Genomic DNA, 14,037 nt, shown 5'->3' on the forward strand with positions numbered 1-14,037 from the left:
AATGCAAACAAGAGGCACTTTATGCAAATAGGTGTATCTGAAGAGACAGAAGTTAGAGCCAGTTGCCTTCCAGTGAAAACCAAACAAACTTTAAAATTACTGCCATATGTGAGAAATTAATTTCAGAGAGAAAAGGAAGTCAAATTTACCTCATTGTTTTGAAATAAAGGTGGAAACCGAATTAATCTCGTCTACAGATGTAATCAGCTCAGGTTTTTTAATCAATTGCTAAAAATACCATTTAAGAACTCACCCCTTAATAAAAGATTAGGCTTAATGGGAAGTTCAGCATGCTTCATTATACTATAAAAATACAGTTTCAGATTTTATATAACAGCTTTATTATCAAATGGCAAGAGACACTTAGTAATGATGTCATGCAGGTACCACAAAAAAAATTCCAAAAGATAAACAGGTCACCCAGCAGCTCAAAATCCCTTGCAATTAAAAAACAAAGCTACATCTTTCTGATGTCCTGGCTTGTTTTACAGTAGCCACTGTTTTTCTGTTGAAATGTAATGGCTGTCTCTTGGATCACTTGCTGGATTCCCTAAAGGAAAGAGCAGACTGTACAGTGCCCCACAGCACAGTGCTTTTTTTGCTTTCCACAAGGCCTGCCTTACTCTGCACAACCCTCAGAAGTGCTCACGGGATAGAAAAGCACCTCAGGCTGCTGGCAGCTGAAGATAGACACACAAGGGATGCATTAAAAAATGCTAAGGATTTGAAAAAGTAAAGAACCCTATTTTGAACCTTTTTAAGGTCTTAAGGCTTTTAGTTATTGTGATGGGAGGCCAGTCTTGTGGCTGAAACACAACGGGTTTTCAGTAACAAAGCCTGATCCCATCTCCATAGTGAAACAAGTCAGTGAAAATGTCAAGTGATAGCACAAGTCACATTACATTTAGAGCTCAGCTCCTTTAGTGACAAGGTTCCACCAAAACATTGGCTTTACACAGCCTGGGAGGGATTTTACAACAGCTTCTGTTAATGACCAGGAATTGAGATAAATTTTGAGAAAAGCCACTGGAAAATAAGTAGTAGGAAATTTATTCCAAGAATTCATCTGCATGAAAAGTTAACTCTGCAGAAAAGAGGGCTGTAAATCTACAGCAGTTTCACACTCAGTAGTCCAGGGGACACTTGCTCACATGGCTCAAATCACATCCAAGTTTACTATGGAATAAATCCCCGGGGTAGAGGAGCTCCGGAGATTAGAATGGCCGCAATAAAAGTAATCATTGTTCAGTTCTAAATGCCTAAGTACAATTTAGAGTAAATTCTAAATAACAGAAGAACTGCTGAAGCTGAATGGTCTTACAATAAACTTGCAAACAGAACTGATATAAATTCCTTTATATACTTATGTAAAAAATATCACTTACTGTGCAGCCTGGACTTAAATAAAAGACAAATGGTGTATCAATAATATTTACTATATATTTACAAGTAATACTGTGATGAAACAAAGCAGTCAATTAACATTATGTTACAAAAATGAATAAACCCTGTAAAGGTACCAGTCAGTACCTTTAACATTATCACATTCATGAACTGTTCTCTTACATCTTGAAGATCTATGATATGATCATGAGTTAACACGAGGACACAGACAAATAAACCCTGGAACTGGAGCACATGCTGATGTGCTGAGTCCCTTTTCAGCAAGACACTGCAGGGGAATCAGCTCAAACCATGTGAGCCGCACTGGTTTCAGTTGGATAAAACATCAACACACTCCGCAGTTCCTCACTGACCAGGGCCTTGTTTGATGGGGTTCCACTGACAACACAACAAACTACCACAGCTGGAAGCACAGGGGGAGGTATCTTGTACCTTACTGAGAGAATGCACAGACTGCTACTGAAGGTGTCATGGCTGGTTGCCCATGGCCAGTCACTGCCTTGGCAGACACTGGAACCCCCATGTTTATATACACTGACACAAGAGCCTGCTGTTCCATGGTGCTCTGAACGTTATTTGGGATCAGCTGTTTGATAGGAACTGCACCAGTTTGTGTACCTGACATTTCTTTTAGCTAATCAAGCTGCAATGAGAAATGTTATACTCTTTACATATTGCTTGAGAAATGGTAATATTACACTGCTTCAGCATTTGTAAACCCCTTGAGAACAGCAAGTTTTATATAATCATACCATCACTTTAAGTTAGCAGGATAAATCTATGCAAGTGAAATATTGGCAAAATAATCAACATCAAAAAAATTAAAATTAGAACTTAAAATCACCAGCTAGCCAAGATAAGAATTCTAAGTTGCTCCCTCCCTTCCTATACCCACTCCCAGGATAAAACTTCACAGGGACCAAGAGGGAATGATGTGACACTTTGCCTTTGTTAATCCAGTAAGTAAAGCAGATAGAGGTTCAAGTATTTAATTCCATACAGCACTAATAAATAGAAGTAAACAACCAGGATGAGAATAACATTGTAGTTAAAGTACTGCAAAGAACCTTTGTTTTTGAGTGAGCACCGATATATTGTTTTGAAAACCCCCCAAGGCAAAAAAGAAGGGAAATATTGTTAGTGAGAAATGCACTCAGACCAGACCACATGCAAGCCTACAGAGAATGTTACCAAGTTGGACTGAATAGTTCAGGGGTTTTTCCTGCAAGTTGTAGAAAGCATCAGCTGTAGTTCATGTCTACATCACAGTTTTTGCTCTGCATGTAAATAGAGCAAAATGTTACATCTATGTTCTCACTTCCCTCACCCCGAGGGCCACGCACACACACCCTCCCAAAGTAAAACACTGGTGTTTGGATACAAAACTATATGCAGTACATTTCTGAACACATCTCCTTCAGTTTAAGGCCATGTGTTCAATTAAAGACATTCTTATCAATCACAAGCCTCCCCCCTCTAATTGCTTAAGATCCAATAGAAAAGCAAATATACAAATATCAGAAGTGCTGATCCTGAGATGAAGTATGGAAAATTCTGGTCCAGTTTGATCCTTATGCAAACTTCTGTTTCAGTTTCTTCTGGAAGAGAGCTGGTAGGATGGAAAGGATGGCTAGAATCATGAGAACAAAAACAGAGTTCCAGGAAACAGCTTCCCCTGCTGTTGTAAGCTGGTACAGCGTTGTTCCTGCCTTAATGGCTACAAAAGACGGTGGTGCTACACCTGGAGCAAGGAAAAGATGGGAAAACAGCTTGTTAGGGTAAAAAAACCCTTAAAAATTAGTCATCAAATTTTAACACCACAATGTTGAGATTTTTGTTGTCTTGTACTTCTTTAGTTTTAAAGAGGACTGTGAATACAGAATTCAAAGATAAAAAACCCTTTATCAAAAAAAACTGGTTTTAAGTCATTCTTTGTATTTTTAATGCAAACTCAAATACAGGAGACTAAGCAAATAATCTCTGCTCTTTATACTCCGTAGATTTCAAGTTCTCCTTAGAAAGTGATTTTTCATAATGCTAAAATAATCAACTTTTTCATAAAGTTCATGAAGTTCATAAAGGAAAAATACTGGGTTGTTTCCTAAAAATCAGATTTAAAAGTATGTGCAAAAATATGCCCATTAAAAAAGCTATATATAAAAAAAAAGCTATATATAAAGCTATATATAGTGTATACCCCTTCTTCTGGCCACCACTAGCCACAATTCTTACCTAGAAAAGTGCCAATGAAAAACACTTTCAATGGCACGTTGATTACAGGAGATGTGATATTGATAAACCAGTTGGGGAGGAAAGGTGTTATTCTCAAAAATATTATGTAGTTAATTAGATGTTCTCTATGTCGTTCAACCTGCCAAGACAAAAACAAACAAAAATTTGGTTAAAAAATCCCTGCTTTGAAAATACACAACCATAGAGGTTTAAAAGGGTTTTTTTGGTAGACATTTACATGTTGCAAACATAAAAACCAGTTAAAAATGTGTGATGTGGGGAGGAGTGCCCAGTTAAATAGCACTGAGATCAGCCTGGAAATAGCAGTGGTGATGTCTCTCACTGACTCAGCCAACTCAAGTAGCAAACGAGTCATAGGCAGAGCCACAGCCCAGTCACCACAGCCAGCCTGCCATCCCATTCCTAAAGCTTTTGCAGGAACTGGCAATGAAGTTTGTCCCTCAAGCCATTCTGACCTAACCTGTGATCAAGCTTGAAACATTCCTCACCTGGAATTCCTCAGCCAGGTCAGGCTCTGAACTTCATGAGGTGGCTGCTCCCAGCACAGTTCCAAAGCCTGTTTCCCCAGAGGTCACAGTGCCCAGCATTAACATTTACCCAGGAGCAACAACAGCTCCAACTTCATTCACAATCTCATTTATGTTCTCAGGTCTAGCCCAGCTCCTTACACCAATGCTACAACAAAGCCTCTTCTCCTCCCAGCCGGTCTCTAACACATCAGCCCTTCCAGACAGCGAGTGCAACCTTGAGCCAAGCTGCAAGGACAGCCAAGCATCCACAATTCCAGCCTATCCTGGCACACCTGCACTAAGCTTAAGCCTCAAACAGTTGAAAACAAACCTGGTCTGATTGCAATTCCACCTGAAATCTCATATAGCAGGTCATCCCAGCCACAACCCTGTTTTTCAACTTCAGCCAAATTTAGATTTTACTGTAACATCAAAATCAGAAGCACTGTGGGTTTTTTAAACCTTAATGAAGGATGATATTTAAATAGTGATTAATGCTGCATATAAAATGCCTTAACCTCAATATGATAAGCATGATATAGTCCAATTAACCTGGAAACAGTCAGATAGGCGCTGCACGTGCAATTTTAAATCATATGTTCAGTTCTACTGCCAATAGTAACTATTTACTACTCAGAGTAGCCTCAAGATTATACTGCAATATTAAGATTTACTTGGGTCAAGAGTCAAAGTGGTACTGTATAATCTAACAAGGTCAATTGTGACAGACACAGCTCCATATCTTATCTAATGAGGAAGAAGTTTAAAGCATTTTTATGTGATTCAAAAAACTCTTGAACATAGTAAATGTACTTCATACTTGCAAAAAATAAACATTTGTTTGAATGTTTCAGAGTATCCAAAAAAGACACATAAGGTCAAGTACAACTCACACTGTATTTCTGTACTGCAAAACCCTTGGGTTCATCTCACAATCAAGATTTGCTGAAACTAATTTTACCAGATACTGTAAGAAGAAGTTTCTAAATGCTCCAACTACAATAAATATTCAAATTAAGGTCTTTTCAATCAGACATACAGCTACAGGTTCCTCCATCACAAAAATACAAACCCAGCTTTCATCAGTGCTAATGCTTAGAGAGCAATTACTTGAAATTTCCTGAAGTTGGAGAGGTTTCCTGTTGACTGGAAATAAACCAGCAGGGTAATCAGTTGCAAAGTTACTTCCTAGGTCCAAACAACCTTCTCATGGCAAACACCATACAATCAGGAATACTTCCAGAATCCCTTCTGTGTAACTGGATAAATGAACACAAGACCTGCTAGTTTTCCATGCTATTCCATGACACCTTTTGTACCATAAGTTCCAGCACTTCTAGAAACCTTACCTGTTCTGACCATTTTACTGCTTTTTCTGTTAAATATCTGTACACAACGGGACGTCCCACTAGGTACGACAGCATATAGCAAAATGAAGCTCCAAGTCCTGAGCACTGAAAAAAAACCCACAAAGCAGAAAACAAATGAGCAGAAACTCCAATGAATGTCAGCCTTTTGCCTGTACTAACTACACTGCCTGGCTAGAACAGGTTTCTATGCAGCCCTCCACTCCATTAGGGCTCTCCTCCAGCAGTATGTACACACTCCCTAAGAATGTTGTTGACCCAAGACAGTTTATTTCTAGGGCATTTCGATCAATCTCAACACTCAAAGTAGACAACATTGATTACTTATCAGTTAATACTGAGTGCTTCTGCAGTTTTAAGACTTTGAACAGTGAAAGCTTTTCAAATAAGAGGCACAATGCCATTAGAGAATTTCAAACATGAAAACTGAACAGGGTCCTCCCTACCTTCTCAATACTGAGGCTCATTATGATTGCATCTTTTGCACATGACTTATTTTAAAGCTTGTTGATAAAACACATTTCAAATCATCAACTAAGCTTCTTGCATATTTAAGTCAGTTAAAAAACAGATGCATTTTGCAGTGTGATAATAAAACTGCAGTAATTGTGTTGTGAAATTACAACTGGGTTCTGGCAGATGCTAAACAAATTTAGAGTAAAGGAAACTCTGGCTGGTTCACACTCAAATGCCTTCACTATTAAGAAAACCTGGAGAAACAGCTCAGTGTTTTTTGTGACAGTGAATTTTGCAGCAGAGCTGAGTAAGAACCCAATAGTTCATCAGAAACTGAAGTGTATGCTGGTTTCAGACTGATCATTTCCAACAGGAAACTGCTCAAATGTTTGGTTGTATTCTAAATGGACAGAAATAAATATATTCCCTTACAAACTACTTTCCATACTTACCAAACAAACAAGAAATAAGGCCAGTGGAAAGGGATAAAGAAACCCTGACAGGATACTGAGAAATATAGACCCAGGAATAGCAAATGTTTGCAAGCTGGATGCATCTTAATTAAGGAAAAACATATTTCTAAAAAGCTACACACTTCTTAATTTTATAAGCAGTCAGGATACATTTTACTCTTTGAAAAGGCATAAATAAGCAGGGCCTCTCAAGATCCTTAAAAACCTTTTGTGGAGTAGAGCAACAAGATGTAGATCTGTCACTACACATACAAATGATAAGTAATAAAAGCTGACTACATTTTTCTCTTTATCTGTGCTCCAGCTGCCACAGAGGATTTATTGTGACTTCCAGGCAACACGTACTTCTGATTTCACACTGTTGACTAGAGGTGTGCAGTTCCAGATATTCTCTCTGTAAAGTTTACAGGCCTGTCCAAACCCATAAGCACAAGTTTCATGGAAGACTGAAATGTATGAAGGCAGCTACTACTTCCTTACAAACAGGCTTGGTGTAATCACTAACTACAATAGCTGATCACTAATTTCAGTCAGAAATTCTTAAAAAGGTAAAAATTAGGTTTCTGTAGCATAAACAAGCAGGTTGTTTGTTGGACTTAAGGTTTGCTAGGCATACTTGAGACTATGATGCATTGCCTACTTTGGATAGAAAAGTTATAAAGCAAAAAACCCCTACACACCATTTTACTCAAGCTGAATTGACTGAAATTAATCTTCCCTTTTGCTAAGCCATGTCAAGGCTCAGAGGTAACTGTACCATGCCTGGAAACTGATCACAGCCTGCTGCAGAGACAGTAAAGGTCATCCCATCTAGAACTGCTAGAGCAGCTCAATAAGAGCCAATTTATTCTATTCCTTGTTAATATATTAACTAATGCTTTCATTTTCTGCCTAGATCTATAATTTGGGAAATACAAAATACTTTTTGTGGAATATTTTGAAAGAATGAGCTGAAGGATAATTACTAATGGCACTTTCAGTGCTGACTCTCCTGAGTTATAAAAGCCTCCTGTATTAAAACTGTGAAATAAACTTCTTCTACAGCTTTAAAGTTATTAACCTTTAGTTAAGTGCTCCAGTTAAGAGTGTGTTTAATGATTACTTAATATATTCAGCACTCAGGAGAAAGAACACAGAACATAGGTAGCCTTTGTGTCTCCCTGGACAGAAAGTACTTTAGAAATTTGTCTCTCTAAAGGAAAACAGATTTGGTTTTGTGAATTTAGGCAGTGGAGAGATGAAAGATGGCTCAAAACACTTCCCTTCACAAATACTGCTAAGTATTCTATAAATACCCTTATGTAGAACTTTGAATGTCTCAATGAAGAGCAGTGCAGTAGTCTCAGTTTTCTTTTAGAACAAACAGTAATTCCAATCTCAAAATTCATTTTACTTTAAAAGTTATCATAATATTAAAGTGAGACCAAGCCTAATATAGAGAGAAATGCTTTTAAATGTCCAAGATTTTAAAATATTTGTGTCAGACACTTCTAGGTATGTTAAACTCACCCATGATCAAGAACTTATCAAATTGTATTTTTCATTTATCTTTTCAGAGAAGCATGACTACATCAAAACTGCCCTTTATATCAGAAAAAGGATACAAAACATATGTGGCAAAATAAGCCACTAACACTTGAACGTAAAATGTGTCCTTGTATTTGGACAAGACTTTTCCCAAGGCCTTTGCATCATCCATATCTCTAGGAACCTTTATACATTCTCTTTCTTCTCTGGAGAGGAAAAAAAAACAGGAATGATGGAAATATAATCAAACAGTGTAGTACAATTACTTACTGAATACAGAGATAATTAGATACACTACATTGCTAAATTACAGCTTCAGCAAACAAATCATGATTATTGTTGTACTAACGTTCTCAAATGAACACCTAATATTTACAGTGTGGTTTATATTAGAAAATCCCCAATTTTAGATATTTGCAGGCTGGTTTTATAATTCAGTACAACAATGGGCTTCTTTTCTATGTTTTTCTTTCTTACCAAGTACTGATCAAAAAGAAAAAAATTGCGCAAACCAAACCTTGGCAAGTGAAAGCAGCCAACACTTCAGCCAAAACCAACTGCAGCTGCCTCAGTGCTGGGGTCATAACAGTTGAAGTGCAGCAGGAGTGGTACAACTTCACCTCACAAAGTTCTAAGGGCAAAATCTCATGTCACACCTTAATCTGGTGCAACCCTGGGCAGCACACTTGAGTGTCTTTGCTTCCTCTGGGTCAGGTTTAGGGATGGGCCATTGCAAACTGACCTTGTTGAGCAAGTTAATCAGACAGAAATTTAACTACTAAAAGTGAAAAGGAAAGCTGCCAGACCAGCAGGCTTCCACCTGCCAGCCTACCTGCCATCCCACACAAGTACTGGGTGCAAGAAGAAGGAGAAAAAGGCAAAGTTTAGCTAGGAAGGAAGAAGGCTCTCCCATTTTGGTGACAGCCTCCAGTTTCACCAAGGCCCAAGGAAGTTCCAAGCGAACTCAGCCTGAACCAAACACACTCTGGCTCTCAGCTGAAAGCGTTTAAGAACAGGGTCAGTTACCACTGATAATGTGCCAGGGGATAACACCTCAAAACACAGGATCTCCAACTGAAACCTTAGACAGATCAAAAGCAATTATCCAAGTTTATCATATCCCCATGCAGGCTCCTCTATGATCTGATACTGAAAAGCAAATGAACTGATTAATGAAACTTTCAAAACATACTTACTCACTAAGTTGTGGGAAATTTTTATATACCAGGAACATAAGGAAAGCGGCTGATAAGAAGATGGACACCAAAATAAGAAGTGATGTCCGAGCTGATCCACCTTCTGCAAGAGCTTTCCCTGAAATTAAACACGAAACGAAGTTAGAAAAAACCCTAGCACCAGCAAAACAAAGCAAGAAAAAACAATCCCTCACAACAGATCTCAAACTTATCCTTTAAGGAAGTATTAAAGTAACCTCTCTGTGGACATCTTCCTACCAAGGCTTTCAATAACACACATTGCTCACATCCCCCAAAAGCTTTCAAACAACTTTGAAGTTTTTACGCTGGCAAACATCTCACAGAAGTCACCTTCTATGATCCATACTAATTTAAGCCCCAATTAATAAATACATTTATAAAGAGAAAAAACAGAGCTAAACAACGTAAGCCATACATATGTTTTCCTTTTTGCCAGAAATCTTCTGCCAGTCTAATTAACTAGAGATTTAACTTGAAGTTAAATTTCCAGGATGTACAACATAACTTTAAAACCTGCTCATTAACAGATTTTGGGGTTTTTTTTTCCACTCTAATGAAAGACTACCAGACACAGCCAGTTAGGTGAGACACTCATTAGGAGGAAACCTACATAAACACGCACACGCTAAAGATCCCAGCTTCCAGTCTTGGGAATTACACATATTTTACACTTATGTGGATGTATATACACAAGTGTTTATTAGCCTTTAAATCCTTGTGTAGTGGAAGCAATGGGAGTGCAATGAGTGACATAATGACATGTCAGGCCTTTTCTGTATTTTAGATTTTTATCAAAATGACCACATACGTGCAACACATTGATTAACACAAATGCAACTACACACAAAGAATTTAAAACTGAAATGAACACCACACTAAGCACTCCCTGTATTCACACCAGTGTGTGTATGTGTGCATGTATTAAACCACTCTCTCCTCAGGCACTTTGAGGCTCACCCAAAGGGTCACACCAAGAGCCAAGGCTGTGTTTTCCCTCGCAGATTGCTTTGGCACAACTACAGTGCCAACACACAACACTCCAGCGGGTCACGCTGACACCTCACTGTTGTGAAATGCAGCGACTGCATGACGAAACCCACGGAGCCGGCTGGGCGAGCTGGCAATTTTATCGGTTTTAAGGTTTTTTAGGTTTAAGGTCAGCACAACCCCACAGGTGTGCACTGGGTGAGCCGAGGTCAAAGGCAGTATCCACATAGCAGTTCCAGGCACAGAATCACAGAACGGTCAAGCTGGAAGGGACCACAGCGGTCACTCCCAGCTGAAGCAGGGTCATCCCAGAGCTCCTGGAACAGGAGTGCATCCACACGGCTCTGGAGGATCTCCAGCGGGGGAGACTCCACACCCTCCCTGGGCAGTCTGCTCCACTGCACCGTAACCGTGGTTATTCTGACAACACCTTCTCCAAGGAGCAAAACAAACGATAGATCAATAAAGAAATAAGCAACTTAAAAGGTCAAAGAAGAAAAACACATCCCACTGAGTTTTCTGCCACTTCCACTTTCCACACTTCAGGCGTGCCGGTAGTGGAACAGCACAAGCACACACACACACAGAGACAGACATGGAACCGCGCGTGTTCCCTCCTGCAAGGAGGGAAAGGGCTCGGTGCCTCATTTCGCCGCCGCGGGGCGGGAGCCGCCTCACCCCACACACCGAGAGGGGCCCGGCCCGGCCGCCCCAGCGCCCGCGCGGGACGGGGCCGGTGCCCGAGCACCCAGAGCACCGACAGCCACAGCGGGCACCGACCCGGGCACCGACACCCGCATGGGGCACCGGCCGATGCCAGGGCGAGGTCACTCCCGCTCCCGCCGCCCCGAGCCCCCGGCACCTTCCAGAAGCTGCCGCTGGTGCCTGGCGCTCTCCGCCGCCGCCTGGCAAGGCCCGCGCTCCGCCACCCTCCGCTGCGCCATGGCTCCGCGACACCCCGGGGCCCGGCGAGTCAGGGCCGGGGCAGGCCTCGGCGGCACCGGGAGCCGCGGGGAGCAGGAGGCGGGACCGGCAGCACCGGGAGCCGCGGGCAGGAGGAGCAGGAGGAGGAGGCGGGACCGGCCGCTCCTCCTCTCCTCACCCCACCGGGTCGCGGCCGCGCTCCCGCCCCCGCCGCCGCACGGCGCATGCGCTTTTCTCGGGGCATTACGGCTTTGCTGTGGTGCACGGGAGCACGTGTTGGGCTCCACGTCCTTGAAATGCGGTGGCGGGTTAGTGCCGGTAAATACGGTAACGCCGGCTGTGGGCGTAGCCGGGGGGATTTACGGTAACGGGGATACGCTCACTAGTGGTAAATACGGTGCGGGGCGGCGGTGTCCCAGCCCGGCTCCTCGGCCCCGGCTGTGGATAAATTACATAAAGGACATAAATCACCGGATCAGTTAAGTTGGGAAAGCCCCCTGAGATCATCGTGTCCAACCTATGACCGAACACCGCCGTGTCACTTAGACCATGGCACTGAGTGCCACATTAAGTTGTTCCTTGAACACCTCCAGGGACGGTGACTCCACTGCGTCCGTGGGCAGTCGTTTCCAATGTCTAATCACCTTTTCGAGGAAGGAATTCCTCCTGATGTCCAAGCTGAACCTCCCCCGGCACACGAGGGGAAGTTCTACAGGCCGTGTCCTCTTCTCCGGCCGCTGGTTGCCCGGGAAAAGAACGCGACCCTCTCCGGCCACATCCTCCTTTCCGGGAATTGCAGAGCGATAAGGTCCCCCCTGAGCCTCCTTTTCTCCAGGCTGAACACCCCCAGCTCCCTCAGCCGCTCCCCACAGGATTTGTGCGCTAGACCCTTCCCCTGCTTCGTTTCCCGTCTCTAAAGACACTCCAGGGCCGATCGTGCCACAGGACAGCGGGATAAAACGCGTCTGCGAGCTCCTTTTCCCTCGGTAATGGCTTTCCATCAGCGAGGGGAGCGGGATCTCCCCTCAGGGAGCAGGATCTCCCCTCAGGGAGCAGGATCTTTCCTCAGGGAGCGGGATCTCCCCTCAGGGAGCGGGATCTCCCCTCGGGCAGCAGGATCTTCCCTCAGAGAGCGGGATCTTTCCTCAGGGAGCGGGATCTCCCCTCAGAGAGCGGGATCTTTCCTCAGGGAGCGGGATCTCCCCTCAGAGAGCGGGATCTCCCCTCAGGGAACGGGATCTTCCCTCAAGGAGCGGGATCTTTCCACAGGGAGCGGGATCTCCCCTCAGAGTGCGGGAGGCGGGAGCCCCCCGGCGCCTCTGGCGCTGGAACAGAGCCGGGCTCGCAGGAAAACGGGCACTTCATTGCTTTCGTTCCTGTCGTTCGAAAAGAAAGCTTGTTTGCCGGGAAGGAGGAAAACTCCTCTATCAGCCCCGGGATTTTCCTCTCGTCGGTTCCTGTCAGTAAGAACCTTTGAAATCCCGCAGAAAAGCCAGAGGGGCATGTCCCAGTGTTCGCAGGTTCCCTGGCGTTCAAGCCGAGTGTGACCTCGAAGCGCCTTTTCCTCTGCAGTACTCTGGCAGCAGGACACCCCCGAAACATTCCAAGTACCCAGGCAGCACAGAGTGTTACCGGGAGAGCTCTCCAGGGAGAACACGAACCCTGCGGACAGCGCACATTGCACAAGCTTCTGGACAGACGGCTTGGCTGATGGAGCTACTGTGCCTCCCCCTCCTCGCCACTTTTCCAGCTGTGTCTGCTGATAAATGTCCAAGCTTTCCTCAGGGTCTTCTAGAAAGGAAGCTCTCCTAGGAGAGCTGGACACTCACATTTAACTTCAGCCTCGTTTGTCTGATTACTCCACCTTCATACCATGACTAAATAGCTTTTAAATTGCTCATACAGGATCATCCAGCAGACCAGGTTTTTTCACAGCAGTGGAATTTATAAGTTGTGTTTCCCAAGATCACAGATCTTTCCAAAGCCATGAGGAAGATGCAGGTAAGAACAACAGAGCCCTTGAAAGCGTGGCTTTATTGCTACGTGTACAAAACTCGCTGGTGATACAGTGCAAGTGTCTGCAGGAAGTTGATGATTCATTTAAGACCTAAATAGTCTAATATGCTATTACACAAGTACAGCCCCTGCCAAATCCAGTGGCAGGAAATAATCCAAATTATAAATTGTGGTCAGATTCCACATAAAGCTTCAAATCATGAGCAGATTCCATGTGAACCTATAATTTGCTCAGAATTTCTTTATTTTAGAATCAAATTATTTAAAATTATTTCATTAAACTATGTAATTGGATCTTTTAATATTTGCAATTGATAATTCAGGAATTTAGTGCCCTGAGAAGCCAGTTAGGTCTATGAACTTGCTGCTCTGGGCATTGATGCCAGATGAGGGAGTCCTTTGTTTTTTCAAATCCTTTCACTAGAAAATTGTACATACTAGCAAGATGGGAATTGCTGACACTGCAGAAAATGGCACTTTCCCCCCTACTGTAAATGCACGTCGTGTTTGTCATCTCTTTTTGGATATTACTTCTGAAACTCCAGGTTAAATGATTCAAACACTGGGGCTTCTTTCCTCTCTGACTAACTTCTGACAAAGCATCAAACAGATGCTCTCTTTATGCATCTTGAAACACAAGAGGAAAGATGCAAGACTGAAAGATGTAAATGAAACAAGTACCACGATTTTAAACTGTAGATGGTAAATGCTGCAAGGGCCAACTCTCATTTTGGTGAGCTGGATTGCTCAGTGGGATATGAATCCCAGTTTGGCGTGGTTGTTGTTCAGGAGCCACTCAGAGCCAAGGAGCTGGGCAGAGCCTGCTCCAGGGGATGCCTGATTTCTAATTAATCTGTTCTGTATTGTGTAGCCCCTCTGTGCAACCCAAATGCAGGTGAACTGA

At 42.8% G+C, this 14,037-nt stretch overlaps 1 protein-coding gene across 1 annotated transcript; it reads right to left on the bottom strand.

Annotated features, from left to right (window-relative positions):
* Positions 1-317: 317 nt before the first annotated feature.
* TMEM41B (transmembrane protein 41B) lies at positions 318-11,320 on the bottom strand. Its single transcript, XM_033063452.2, has 7 exons — positions 11,056-11,320; positions 9,186-9,303; positions 8,067-8,195; positions 6,442-6,535; positions 5,516-5,620; positions 3,637-3,775; positions 318-3,145 (listed from the first exon to the last, which is right to left on the bottom strand). The coding sequence occupies exons 1-7, from the start codon at positions 11,135-11,137 to the stop codon at positions 2,976-2,978; spliced, it is 837 nt and encodes a 278-aa protein (XP_032919343.1). The 5' UTR covers positions 11,138-11,320; the 3' UTR covers positions 318-2,975.
* Positions 11,321-14,037: the final 2,717 nt, after the last annotated feature.

This window comes from Catharus ustulatus, chromosome 6 (genome assembly GCF_009819885.2).
Source record: "Catharus ustulatus isolate bCatUst1 chromosome 6, bCatUst1.pri.v2, whole genome shotgun sequence".
In the NCBI taxonomy this organism is placed as follows: Eukaryota; Metazoa; Chordata; class Aves; order Passeriformes; family Turdidae; genus Catharus; species Catharus ustulatus.